Consider the following 14,021-nt stretch of genomic DNA (forward strand, 5'->3'; position numbering starts at 1 on the left):
TTGCTAAAGAATCTGGGAAAAACTATCAGCAATATCTTTATGAAATTTAGAGTCCTTCATGCTCTTCATCTTAGATAAATGTTCTGGTGGCCTTATCTGGGTTGTGTGTCTGGGCTGCAGAAATTCAAACAGTCATTGAATGGCAGCAAAGAGAAGTAGAAAGCTCTTAAATGTTTTTCCATCTAATGGTAGCCTGGGATTTTATAATCCATATACAGGAGTAAAATAGCATTTGGCAATCTGATTCTTGCCTCTTTGTGCTCCGCATGATACCTGTTTGAAAAGACTAGGTGAAAATACATCACCTTGTATTCTCACGAGAAGATCTCATGCATTAACACAAGTGGGTATTTTCGGTCTCAGTAATCCTTTATATTTCTTTAATGTAAATATTTCAGACCGCCTACACCAGTGATGGTGAACCTTTTAGAGACTGAGTGCCCAAACTGCAACCCAAAACCCACTTATGCATCACTGAGTGCCGGGTGGGCGTGGCTATGGTGGTATTGGCAGACTGGGTGGGACTAAAAAGTTCAATCAATTCCAACTTTGCAAGATCTTTTTTTTTCCCTGTGAGAAGTTGAAATTGACTGATTGAACTTTTTTTTTTTTTTTTTTTGCACATGGCGGCAGAGGCCTAAAGCGAAAAGGTTTCAGAAAACCCAGCTGAAGGCCTAGGACTGGGGCGACAGTGCGTGTGCCCACAGAGGGGGCTCTGAGTGCCGCCTCTGGCACCCGTGCCATAGGTTTGCCACCACTGGCCTACACAAAGGGACCATTGAACTCTTAATGGAAAATTGCTTGGCAGAATTTTTTCTTTTAGATCAGGGGTGTCAAACTGCCGGCCCGTGGGCCACACACGTCATGTGGAAGCTGCGCCCACCCCATTGCCAGCAATGGCAAAACCAGCCCGATAACGTTGCGCGACGTCACATGACGTCGCAAGTTTGACATGCCTGTTTTGGATACTTCAGAATCCCTCCAAAGATCTTAATTTTTCAGCCAACACTGAATTTCTATAAAACAAGCTATACTGAAAACCTTGCAGGCATGGCCATTTGCAAAATTTTGAAGAAGTGTAAAGCTACAGTGTAAGGTGTTTTATTATATTACAATTTGTATATTATATTAAGGAGAGGTATCTTATAGTTTCCCCCTATTTGATAATGATTTTGACATATTATTCAAAAATGCTTTAGTGATTTGCTCAGTATTAATCATCTGGCCTATCCATGGGTGTCACTAGTTGATGCTTAAGCAAATTGAATTGATAGCTACTTAATCTAATTAAAATTGTACTGTCAAAGTCTTATTTTTGAGAGCAGTCATTTCTGCTTAATATGTCAGTATTTGTGTACTCCTGATATCATGTTTTCTTTTCTGTTGGAAGATTATTTTTACTTTTCCTTTAGGAAAGGAAAGTTACCATTCTTTTAAGGAAATATCTATGAAATTTGACTATGCAACAGTTGTTCATGTTGCATCTGAATGCCTTTGTGCAAGTCACATTAAATGTTCATCTTCATGAATACATTTGCTATTGCTTTCTTATTTCCCATCAGTAAATTCTACAAAGAGTAATAATGGTGATTGCATTTACCGTGTTTCTCCAAAATCTCTGTTGCTAAATGAAACATTTATTAAGTCGGTTTTGCCCCATTTTATGACCTTTCTTGCCAGTAAATGAATCACTGCAGTTATTAAGTTAGTTACACAGTTGTTATATGAATCAGGCATCCCCATTGATTTTGTTTGTCGGAAGGTCACAAAAGATGATGACATGTCCCTGGGACCCTGCAACTGTCATAAACATGAGTCAGTTGCCAAGTATCTGAAATTTGATCATGTGACCAGGGGGATGCTGCAACGGTCATGTGAAAAACTGTTATAAGCCACTTTTTTCAATGCTGTTGTAAGTCACTAAATGAACTGTTGTAAGTTGAGGACTACCTATACAATGGTGCTCTTCACCGGAGAGGTAATCTCTACGCACAAATGATCATTTGAAGAAGGAAGGTAAAAGTAAACAATTCTATTATATGTAAACAGGGGTTTTCCAGGGTTTAGTTACAAATAGTTAATTACTGCATTATCTTTATGTTTAGAGTTGAAGGGGAAGCTAATTCAAGCTTAGCAACAAATTATAAACCAGTATCCTTGCCTCTGACATCTCCAAATATAAAGCTGAATCTGACTAGCCCAAAAAGAGGGCAAAAGAGAGAAGAAGGATGGAAAGAAGTAGTAAGAAGGTATGTTTTCAGCTTCATGAAATGCAAGTCTTACGCGAGTATGTCATTTCATGTTGATTTCATAAGTTTATCCTGCTAGTGGATAAACTTAAAATATATACTTAGAAGTGTAAATTCAAGCACTTCTACTGTATATTGGACCAGTGTTGCTTCTGGGTAGCCAGATATTCCTAAAAGGTACAATTCAGTTGCATCCTGGGAGCAGTGAATTCTTTGTTAAGAAGAACCTTACTTTTCTAATGAAGGTTGCTGAGAAGATGATGCTGCAGCTTTGAAGAATTTTGGAGGAAGTGGGTTATCTGGCCCCTTTTTGGTCTGGTTTCCTGCCTCTTATTTTTCCCATATCAACAACACTGTGAGGTTCATATAGTGACTGGCCCAAAATCATCCAGCTGGCTGTCATGCCTGTATCTGGGTTTTCTGATTAAAAGCTGTAGCTTGTTTCTTTGTTGCCTATGAAACTGCATTTTTTATTACTTCACAGGCAAGTGGGCAGAGTTCTGAAAGATACATCCCCTAGCAACCCTCTACAGTCAACTCCAGTTGAACAATTTCAGTTGCAAAGGGGAGGACGCTGCTGTTCAGGAGCAAAAAGGTATACTGGAGTGCACTCAATTTAAAATTGTGTATTAGAATTAAGAATAAGTAAAAGCAAAGTTATGATTGAACATTGATGCTGTTTAGAGCCCTAGCAATTATTGCAGTGAGGAACATGAAGAGACTGATATCATATTTTCATATCACTGTATGAAAATTAAGGAGAGTAAGAATTCGTGATGTATATGAGGAATAATTGGGAATTTTAATTTTTATAACTGATGAAAGCTTTTAATGTCATATTTTTAAAAAATTGAAATGAGTAAATAGAGCAAAATATCATTTTGATAAATGAGTGAAAATAATATGAATAATTTTTAGTTTTGAAAGCAAAATTTAAGATTCCTGCTGCTGGCAATGTGATCAATAGGTAAATAAGATTAAAATGATTTGTAGCATTGTAATTATGCAACTAATTCTCTGAGATATATCTAAAATAATTTGAAGTTTCAAAATTTGTGTTTCCAGTTTGGTAATAAACCTTGATACCTGTCAGAAACTTCAGAGAATAAGAAAATCTAGAATATAGAGGCAAAATTAGTGTTTGACAGTCTCTTAGAATCCTTGAATCACAGGGTTTAGACTATGAAGTCTAACCAACATCAGTATCATAATATAGACTAAACCATCTCAGACAAGAACCTATCTGGCCTCTAGCATTCACTCAAAATTTATCTTCCTATAATTTTGAAATATTTATTGATCTAAGTTACAGTCATTAAGGACCAAGCTGTGGTATTCTCCTACTTGAAGAGTGCTATAAAACTCCTCTTCGTTTGTATTTTTGCAGCCTCTTGGCTTCCAGTCCCTTGATCACTGTTCTTGTCCCATGTAATCATATAGAGAAGTAATCACTGTATGTAAATATTTCACAGCTGTATGGCTTTCAAATTATATGGTACATCACTGTTAGATTTGGTTTAAACTTACAGTGATTATGGAGTTTGATTATTAACTATAAAGGCCCTGGCTGAGAAGAGAAGTGAGATGAGCTACTCATCTAAAATTCAGTACTTTAAATATGAGTTAACTTTAGTAGTAATCACTAAAAAAAATCAAATTAACTGAAGATTCATTTCAAAACCTAGAAATATCTTTGATAGTAATTATTAAATAAAAAAGAGCAGTGCCTTGAGTTTTGTTCTGTAAGTTTAATAGATTGAAAAGTTCAACAGATCGTCCACCCCTCCCCCATTATGCATTTATCTATAGTGCAGAATTTATTTATATTTGTTAATAATAAAGCCTGCCAAGAAACATAATTGCAAACTTTAATGTTTAGGTCAAAGAAGCTGTCTGTTCCAGCATCAGTTGTATCTCGAATAATGGGAAGAGGTGGGTGCAATATCACAGCAATTCAGGATGTTACCGGTGCTCACATTGATGTGGATAAGCAAAAAGATAAAAATGGAGAAAGAATGATCACCATAAGGTAGAGTTCATAAGATTTTGCTTTGATTTTCAGTTGGATTAAGTTGTGCTAAACAAGAATTGTGTTTTACAAATGACATAACTTTCTCTGTTTCAGGGGTGGAACAGAATCAACAAGATATGCAGTACAACTTATTAATGCCCTTATTCAAGATCCTGCTAAGGAACTGGAAGATTTAATTCCTAAAACTCATATAAGAACACCTGTTTCCAGCACTAAATCAATCCATACTAATTTTTCATCTGGCGTCAGTACTGCTTCAGCTTCAAACAAAAACTCATTTTCTATTGGAGCTTCATCTCTTGTCACGTCTCAGTCATCAACACTATCTACTTTCCAGTCTGCTAACAAATTAAGCAAAAATGTCCCAGCAAATGTGCGTTCTTCTTTTCCAGTCTCTTTACCTTTAGCTTATTCCCATCCTCACTTTGCTTTATTGGCTGCTCAAACTATGCAACAAATTCGACACCCTCGTTTACCTATGGCCCAGTTTGGAGGAACATTTTCAACCTCTGCAAATACCTGGGGACCATTCCCAGTGAGACCAGTTAACCCAGGCAGCACAAATAGCTCTCCAAAGCATAACAGTTCAAATCGCATAGGTAACCAGAATGGTAGTATTTTACAGTCTGAATCTACAGTTTTAGCTTCTAGCAGTCCTGGTGGTGTCTCTTCAGCAGTTCCATCCTCTCAGCCACTTTGTGTGACAAATAATCGGACTCCATCATCAGTCAGGAAGCAGCTGTTTGCTTGCATTCCTAAAACAAGTACCATGACGACAGCGATCTCAACTGTGACGACAACATGTAGCACACTGCCTTCAACTTCTCCTGCACATGAAAATACTGGGAATGTTCCCACGACATTTTTACTCACTAATGCTCCACAGGCACAGCAATCTGCACTTAAAACAGATGCTATTCCTCCTGTTTCAGTACCCAAAGAGAAGGCATCAGCGCCAGAACACTCTGTTGGCATTGCATGTGTGTCATCATCGGTTGCTACTAGCAGCAGCATCATCTCTTGCAACAGCCCAGGAGTCCTAGAGTCATGCACGTCCAGCAGTCCTGCACCTCCAGATAATGTCTCAAATGAAACACTGCCAGCTAACATGCCTGAATTAAGTCCTCCCATAACTATGCCTTTTTCTTCAAGTTCAGAATCTGCTCCATTAACTTTATCATCGCCTAGATCGGTTGCTTCAGAAAATCAGGACAATGGTAATTTACCTCAGTTAGCTGTACCAGCACCAAGAGTTTCTCACAGAATGCAGCCTAGAGGCTCTTTTTATTCAATGGTACCAAATGCAAATCTCCATCAAGAAACCCAGTCTGTTTTTGTTACAAATGCCGTACCTTTAACACCGTCTCAAGGTCCATCTACTACAGTTCACTTGTCATCACCCATGAACATTATGAATGGTTCTCAGATGCATATTAATCCATCAAACAAACCTTTGCCTCCTACCTTTGGGCCAGCAACGCTCTTTAATCACTTTAGCAGTCTTTTTGATAGTAACCAGATGCCAGCTAACCAAGGATGGGGAGATTGCCCACTGTCCACACGAGCAGCAGATCAATCTTTCACTGTCCAGTCTACTTTCTTGAGTAACTCTGTATTGGGGCACATGGAAAGTGTACATCCTGATAACTCTAAGGCTCCAGGGTTCCGACCTCCTTCTCAGAGAGTTTCAACAAGTCCTGTAGGTAAGTTGCTAAGTTTCCATATGAAAAAGAGGAAAGGAGAGTTTGTGGTCTGTGCAGTATAACTAAAACTATTTGCAGAAAATTATCGCTTATCCTGAGCCAAAGAAATAGAGAAGGTATTATGCTGGATCTTTAACTCTTTCTATTTGGTTGATATCATTTAAGGTGATTTAATTTCATTAAAGGATGTGGGAAATAAGTTGAAATGTAATAGTAAATCAGCCCGTGAATTGCTGAAAATTTTGACTTGTTTCAGAAATTACTTAAAACTTTTTAGATTTCTATCTAACTTTGCTATTTGCCTCTTCAGTCTGATTTTCATTTTCTATTTACATGTTATGTTTTTATTGTTAATAGTACTACAAACTAGAGTTGTCCAGCTGTTGAATAATAATTCGTATATTCCTAGGAAGCAGCCCTCAGTGGTTGCAGTAATTGTTTCAGTCCAGCTTGTCTAGCATGGGGAAGGGTGCTGTGAGGCTGATTGCCTGTTTAAAAAGTTTCAGAATGGAAAAACAAAGGGGGAGGATAAAAATCTGTTGAACTATTGCTGGAAAACGTACATATTATGGTCATCTGAGACCTGCAAGAAAATGTTGCTGCATAGAGTGCTTTCATTCACTTCACTGATCATTCAGCCATATTCTGCCTGAACTATATTCTTCTGGTTGGTTTTTCATATTTTACACACACACACATTCTCTCAGTTGTTAATAGTCCCCTTGCAGAGAAGAATTATCATTTTTGCTAGTTGCACTGGAAATGGAAGCATGTGCCCTTGAAGTATTTAGAAGTGTATCCCTAGCAATCACAGTACTTTTTGACTCTGAAAATTAGTGTCTGCACTTTCTAAAAGTAGAATATAAATTTTTGGGGTCCAGCCCCTTGCTCAAGCAGGAGAACCTATACCATCTCAGACAGGTGACTGTCTAGTCTCTTCTTTAAAATCTCCAGTGATGGAGCACCCACGATTTCAGGAGGCAAGCTGCTCCACTGGTTAATTGTCCTTCCTGTCAGGAAGTTTCTCCTTAATTCCAGGTTGCTTCTCTCTTTGATCAGTTACCAACCATTATTTCTCGTCCTTTGCTCTGGTGAATAATGTGACCACCTCTTCCTTGTGGCAGCCCCTTAGATACTGGAATACTACTATCATGTCTCCCCTATTTCTTCTTTTCTTTAGACTAGCCAAACCCAAGTCCCGTAGCCGTTTTTCATATATTTTAGTCTCCAGGCCTTTGATCATCTTAGTTGCTCTTCTCTGTACTTTTTCCAAACTCTCAACATATGATATGGTGACCAAAATTGCCTGCAGTATTCCAGGTGTGGTCTTACTAGGGTTTTATAAAGCGGTACTAATACTTCGCATGTTCTTGTTTCTATGCCTCTGTTTATACAACCCAGGATTATATTAGCTTCTTTGGTTGCTACTGCACATTGCTGGCTCATAGTCAAGTGATCGTCCAATAGGACTCCAAGGTCCCTCACAGTTACTGTTTTTGAGCCAGGTCTCACGCAATCTGTACTTCTATCTTTGATTTTTCCTGCCTAAATGTAAAACTTTGCTTTTCTCCACACTGAAACTCATTTTATTGTATAGGACCCATTGTTCACATTTGTCAAGATCTTTTTGGATCCTGAGTTTGTCTTCTGGGGTGTTGGCTACTCTTGTCAGTTTGGTGTCATCTGCAAATTTGATGTGTTCTCCCCTTCAATTCCCTGATCTAAGTCATTGATGAAGATATTGAAGAGTACTGTAGGGCCTAAGACAGAGCCTTGTGGTACCCCACTGCTTGCTTTTCTCCATGTGGATGTAGTACTGTTGAGGACTACTCATTGAGTAGTCAGCCAGCTACAAATCCATCTGGTGATGATGTTGTCTATTCCACCTTTTTCTAGCTTACCAAGGAGTAGGTTGTGGTTTACTTTATTAAATGCCTTACTGAAATCTAAGTATATACGTCCACAGTTTAGTCACTTTATCAAAGAATGAAATAAGATTGGTTTGGCATGATCTGTTTTTAACAAACCCGTGCTGGCTACTATTTATGACTTTATTTGCTTCTAGTTGTTCGCAGATCTGTTTTTTGATTATCTTTTCTAGGATCTTCCCAGGTATTGATGTTAAACTGATTGGTCTGTAGTTTCCTGGGTCTGTTTTTTTTCCTTTCTTGAAGATGGGAACCACATCAGCTTTTTTCCAATCCTCAGGTACTTCCCTGGTGCTCCAGGAGTTATGAAAGATGTGGTACAGTGGTTCGGAGATAACATCTGCTGGCTATCTGTCCTTCGTCAATAAGTCAGAGAATTATTCTTATAGCCTCAATAGCATAAAAAAAAGTTATGATAGAACAGTTTGATCTTATTGGAAGGAAAAAATCTTGGCATATTTAATAAGAAAGAAAGAGTCAGATATATGATGGTAAATATGTGGATCAAACAGTATGTAACAGGCTTCTGTTTTTGGCCTTTTTCCCATGGAATTTCAAAAACAGATTTGTACATTCTGCATCTGCAGAATAATGAATAAACAAAGCTTAATAACAGTTTAAAAGATTTGTCTATTATCAAGTTCAAGACTACAAAAACATTTCACAGAATAGTTGTGCAATTCTTGAAGCACATAATGTGGACACACACACCTGTTAAAATGTCAAGTTTTGAGATGTTAAAATATCAGACCAAGATAAATCAGAGTTTTTTTCCACCTTTAATAAACCTTATAAGCTGTACAGTTCAATTGAAAACAATCTGAAATTCTAAAGGGGAAAAATAAAAAAACTTTCAATAACATGGTTGCATAAATTTGCACACCCTCTTATAAGTAGGAATGTGGATATGTTCAAAATTGACCAATCACATTCAAACTGATGTTAAATAGTAGTCAGTATATACCTAGCATCAATTAAAGTGACTGATATATAAAGTTATATATAAACATATAAAGTTCAGCTGTTCTAGTAGGATTTTTCTGATGTTTACTCAGTTGCTTCTTACAGCAAAAATCATGATCTGCAAAGAGCTTATAAAACATCAAAGGGGTTGTTGGAAGATATCAGTCAGGAGAAAGGTATAAATAATTTCCAAGTATCAGATATAGTATGAAACACAATGGAAAAAAAACAGTGATCAACAAGTGGAGAAAATATAGCACATTACCAAGAATTGGATGACCCTCCAAAATTGATGAAAAAACAAGGAATAAAAATGGTCCAAGAGACCTACAGCCACAAAAGGAGCTGCCAGAAATTCTGGCAAGTACTGGTTGTGTACTATATGTGATAATCTCCCATATTCTTCATACGTGAGGGGGAAAAATATTTGATCCCCTGCTGATTTTATACGTTTGCCCACTGACAAAGAAATGATCAATCTGTAATTGTAACGGTACATTTATTTTAACAGTGAGAGACAGAATAACAAAAAAAAAAAATTCAGAAAAATGCATTTCAAAAAAGTTATAAATTGATTTGCCTGTTAATGAATGAAATAAGTATTTGACCCCTTCGCAAAACATGACTTACTACTTGATGGCAAAACCCTTGTTGGCAATCACAGAGATCAGACGTTTCTTGTAGTTGGCCATCAGGTTTGCGCACATCTCAGGAAGGATTTTTGTCCTGTTCCTCTTTGCAGATCCTTTCCAAGTCATTATGGTTTTGAGGCTGACTTTTGGCAGCTCAAACCTTCAGCTCCCTCCATAGATTTTCTATGGCAGAGATCACCTTTTGAGCACCAGGGACTGGTTCCACGGAGAAAGGTTTTTCCACAGACCGGAGAGTGTGTGGTTTTCTGTGCTGCATACGTCCCACGGATGGGGCTTTGCATGTTTGTGCGGACCAGTTGCTGGCATGCTGCGGCCTGGTACCTGGTACTGTTCTATGGGATTAAGATCTGTAGACTGGCTAGGCCACTCCAGGACCTTAATGTGCTTCCTCTTGAGCAACTCCTTTGTTGCCTTGGCTGTGTGTTTTGGATCATTGTCATGCCGGAATACCCACCCATGATCTTTTTTCAATGCCCTGGCTGAGGGAAGGAGGTTCTCACCCAAGATTTGAGAGTACATGGCCCCATCCATCGTCCTTTTGATGCGGTGAAGTTGTCCTGTCCCCTTAGTAGAAGAGCACCCCCAAAGCATAATGTTTCCACCTCCATATTTGCCAATGGGGATGGTGTTCTTGGGGTCATAGGCAGCATTCCTCCTCCTCCAAACACAGCGAGTTGAGTTGATGCCAAAGAGCTCGATTTTGGTTTCATCTGACCACAACACTTCCACCCAGTTCTCCTTTGAATCATTCAGATGTTCATTGGCAAACTTCAGACAAGTCTGTACAGGTGCTTACTTGAGCAGGGGGACCTTGCGGGTGCTGCAGGATTTCAGTCCTTCACGTTGTAGTGAAGAGTTGTCCAAGGATGCCAGGGACAAGATTGTAGACCTACACAAGGCTGGAGTGGGTACAAGACTATCGCCAAGCAGCTTGGTGAGAAGATGCCAACAGTTAGTGCGATTATTCGCAAATGGAAGAAACACAAAATAACTGTCAATCTCCCTCGGTCTGGGGCTCCATGCAAGATCTCACCTCATGGAGTTTCAGTGATCATAGAACTTTGAGGAATCAGTCCAGAACTACACAGGAGAATCTTGTCAAGACAGCTGGGACCATAGTCACCAAGAAAACAATTGATAACACACTACGCCGTACTACATCATGTTTTGCAAAGGGGTCAAATACTTATTTCACTCATCAAAATGCAAATCAATTTTTAAGTTTTTAAAATGTGTTTTTCTGGATTTTTGTTGTTGTTCTGCCTCTCACTGTTAAAATAAACCTACCATTACAATTATAAACTGATCATTTCTTTGTCAGTGGGAAAATGTTCAAAATCAGCAGGGGATCAAATAATTTTTTCCCTCACTGTATATATTGACTTTTCTCTAGATAGGACACCTATCTAGTTTGGGAAATCTAAAGCAATGTTTATAAGTTTTTCAAGAAAGTCAGGAAACTAAGATTTCTACCTCTGTTTTTTCTAGGCAATTAATTATGCCTAGTAGTCCTGTCTTATGAAGTCATGGGCAAATAGCCACCAGTGGTTATACTGCTTTTATATTTAGGAAAATGGCAACTATAGCTGCCTTTCAAGGTGATTTTCCTTTTTAAAGAAAAATTTTAAGGGAGTCCTTTCTTGGTTCCAAAATGTGGTATTGAGTTTCACAGGCGGTATTCTTCCAAGATCAGCTTCAAGAAACTTGTGGAGAGAGAAAGTTTCTGCCATAGTCATATATCTACAGATAGGACGTTTGGGAGTTGTCCTGGAATTTTATTTTTTTTTTCTATGAGCCTATCTACTCTTTTTTAAGTTTAGCCAGCTATCATCAAACTCCCTATGTAGTCATGTTTTGAGATATCATTTTAGAACATTTGACAGTGGAGTTGAGGGATTGTCCTGCTTTTCCAGTCTGATTATGAGAGGCAGGGTGGTTCCTTCGACTGAAGAGGCAGTTGTGGACCACGCCTACTCTTTCCAGGAGAAGCTGTGAAATGCCCTTTGTGAGACTCAGAAAATAGAATTTCACAATAAGTCCAAATGTCTGTTTTGTTTTTTACCCTTCAGTGATTATAGAGTGGTAGTGATATCACTGAAGGTATGGTCCAATACATAGTTACTTTTTTTAATGAGTGTGCAGGTATGCTTTTAAAGTGGGAATTGGATGTTTTAAATCTTGAAGAGAAACTTACCATATATTTTACCACACTGTTATCAAAAAAAGAAAAGAAAATTAGTTTTCTAACTACTTTCATAGGAGAATATTAGTCTATGACAGTGATGGCGAACCTTTTAGAGACCGAGTGCCCAAACCGCAACCCAAAACCCACTTATTTATCACAAAGTGCCAGGGCCGCATCAGCATCGTGGTGCCCTCGGGGCGGGCAGGGAGGCGCTTCTGAGTGCTGCCTCTGGCACACAAAAACCAGGGCTGCAAAAATGGGCCACCGTGCTGCAAGGTGCTGCACGGCCACCGCCGTGCCGCGGGGTGCAGATACAAGGCACTACACCAAGCAAGAATGGGGCAGGGCTAGTGAGTATCACGCAGGCACTAGCCCCGCCTCATTTGCAGCATGTGCATGCTGTGACCCCGTGCGCACATACACACATGTAAAATGCTTTCCCCTCCCTTTTCTTCCAGTCCACCAATTGACAATGGTTGGTGACCTCTGCTCTACCACCTCTACTCGAGCTTGCTAGTCGGGCGCTTTGCCTCCTTTGTGCTGGGCGGGGCTCCTGCTCTGGGCAGCGGTGGCGGCCTGATAGACCTATTGGTGGTGGTGGTGCTCGTGCCAACAGAGAGGCTCTGAGTGCCGCCTCTGGCACGCATGCCCTAGGTTCGCCACCACTGGTCTATGGTGACAAGGAAGAGACTGGTAGCACCTTTTCTAACTGACAAATTTATTGAAAGGCCTTCATGAGCTTAAATTAATAAGATTTGATAGTTGGAAAAGATGTCATCAGATTATGTCATGCTTCAGACAGTCATATTATGTATTCTAGTAAACACAAGAGTTAGGATTGCCCTGAATGAGACTAGAGCACAGGTCGGCAACCTGCGGCTCCGGAGCCGCATGCGGCTCTTTGAGCCTTCCCATGCGGCTCCCAGCCTCCTCTGCCTTTGCAGAGAGAGACAAAGACAGAGAGAGGAATTGCGCTTCCCTGCTTCTCTCTCTCTCTCTCTCTGTGTGTGTGTGTGTGTTCTGTGTGTGTGTGTGTGTGTGTGTGTGTGTGTGTGTAAGAAAGAGAGTGCACTCACAGTGTTCTCCGAGGAGCTGAAAAGCTTACTGGGCGGAGCTCTTCCCTTTGCTGCGTTTCTGCAGGAAGCAGGAAGGGCAGCAGAGAGTTAGCTAGCCCAGCTAGGCTGACTCAGGAATTCTGGGAGTTGAAGTCCATGAGTCATAAAAGAGACGAGGTTGCCTACCCCTGATCTTGTTGACAACAGCCTGAAGCTTGTCAGGTGAGCAGCAGATAGGAGAGGGGGGGAGAAAGAGAGAGAGAGAGAAAGAGAGAGAGAGAGAAAGAGAGAGAGGGAGAGAGAGAGAGAGAGAGAGAGAGAGGAAAGAGAGAGAGAATAAGAAAGAGAGCGGGGGAAAAGGAGTGGCAGACCAAGGGCAGATAGAGAGGGAGAGAGAGAGAGAGAGAGACCCTTTTGACATCTAAAATGAAGATAACACTGCATATATCCTTTTTTTACCTCTGTGTGTGTGTGTGTGTGTGTATGTATATATATATACATACATACATATACATATATATATATATACACACACACACACACACACATACACACACACACACACAAACACACATACACCTATAATAAAGGTAAAAAAGGATATATGCAGTGTTATCTTCATTTTAGATATCAAAATGGTTTTGCGGCTCCCAGTGTTTTGTTTTTGGTGGGAAACGGGTCCAAGTGGCTCTTTAAGTGTTTTGGGTTGCCTACCCCTGGACTAGAGGTTGCAGGAAGTCTTCAGAAATTTTGATGAAATGTCAAGAAAACCACTGAATGCAAATAGGAGATTTTCAGAAAGGAAGAATAACCAATCACTGATGTGAGGAAAAAGTCCAGTAATCCTTTAAAATGGACATATAAAGCAATTACTATATATTCTTGAAATTCTGGCAAAAATAATGATTTAAAGATCTGGGAATCAGTAATAACTTGATCAGATGGAAATATAAAAATAGGCAAATCTTGCATCTCTGCAAGCAGACATTTTGTATAATTCCCCAAATACTAACCAATAGAAAATAGAAAATCTAGTGATTTTCTGATTGTCTTGACAAATCTGTAGTTACTGATTTGCTCAACAGAAGGACTAAAGATATAACTACAGTGAAATCATTACATATATTCAGAAGCTGTTATGTGATAACATAAAGTTTGGTTGACCATATAGATTTGCACTATACCATTTAAGAGATTCCAAAGACATCTAGAAAAACGTCCACTCCATTTTCAAAATTATTATAGATGCATGA

General features: G+C 39.3%; 1 protein-coding gene across 6 annotated transcripts in view; it reads left to right on the top strand.

Annotated features, from left to right (window-relative positions):
• The window catches only part of LOC120300239 (ankyrin repeat and KH domain-containing protein 1-like), a 128,235-nt gene that overhangs the window by 101,516 nt on the left and 12,698 nt on the right, over positions 1 to 14,021 (top strand). For all 6 annotated transcript variants that reach the window (XM_039325998.1, XM_039326001.1, XM_039326002.1 and 3 more), the window contains 4 exons: positions 2,106 to 2,249; positions 2,734 to 2,844; positions 4,129 to 4,278; positions 4,375 to 5,984. In XM_039325998.1, coding sequence (XP_039181932.1) covers positions 2,106 to 2,249; positions 2,734 to 2,844; positions 4,129 to 4,278; positions 4,375 to 5,984 — 2,015 coding nt within the window. The remainder of the gene's footprint in view (positions 1 to 2,105; positions 2,250 to 2,733; positions 2,845 to 4,128; positions 4,279 to 4,374; positions 5,985 to 14,021) is intronic.

This window comes from Crotalus tigris, unplaced genomic scaffold, assembly GCF_016545835.1.
Source record: "Crotalus tigris isolate CLP2741 ecotype Arizona unplaced genomic scaffold, ASM1654583v1 scf7180000024339.11422700, whole genome shotgun sequence".
Taxonomy (NCBI): domain Eukaryota; kingdom Metazoa; phylum Chordata; class Lepidosauria; order Squamata; family Viperidae; genus Crotalus; species Crotalus tigris.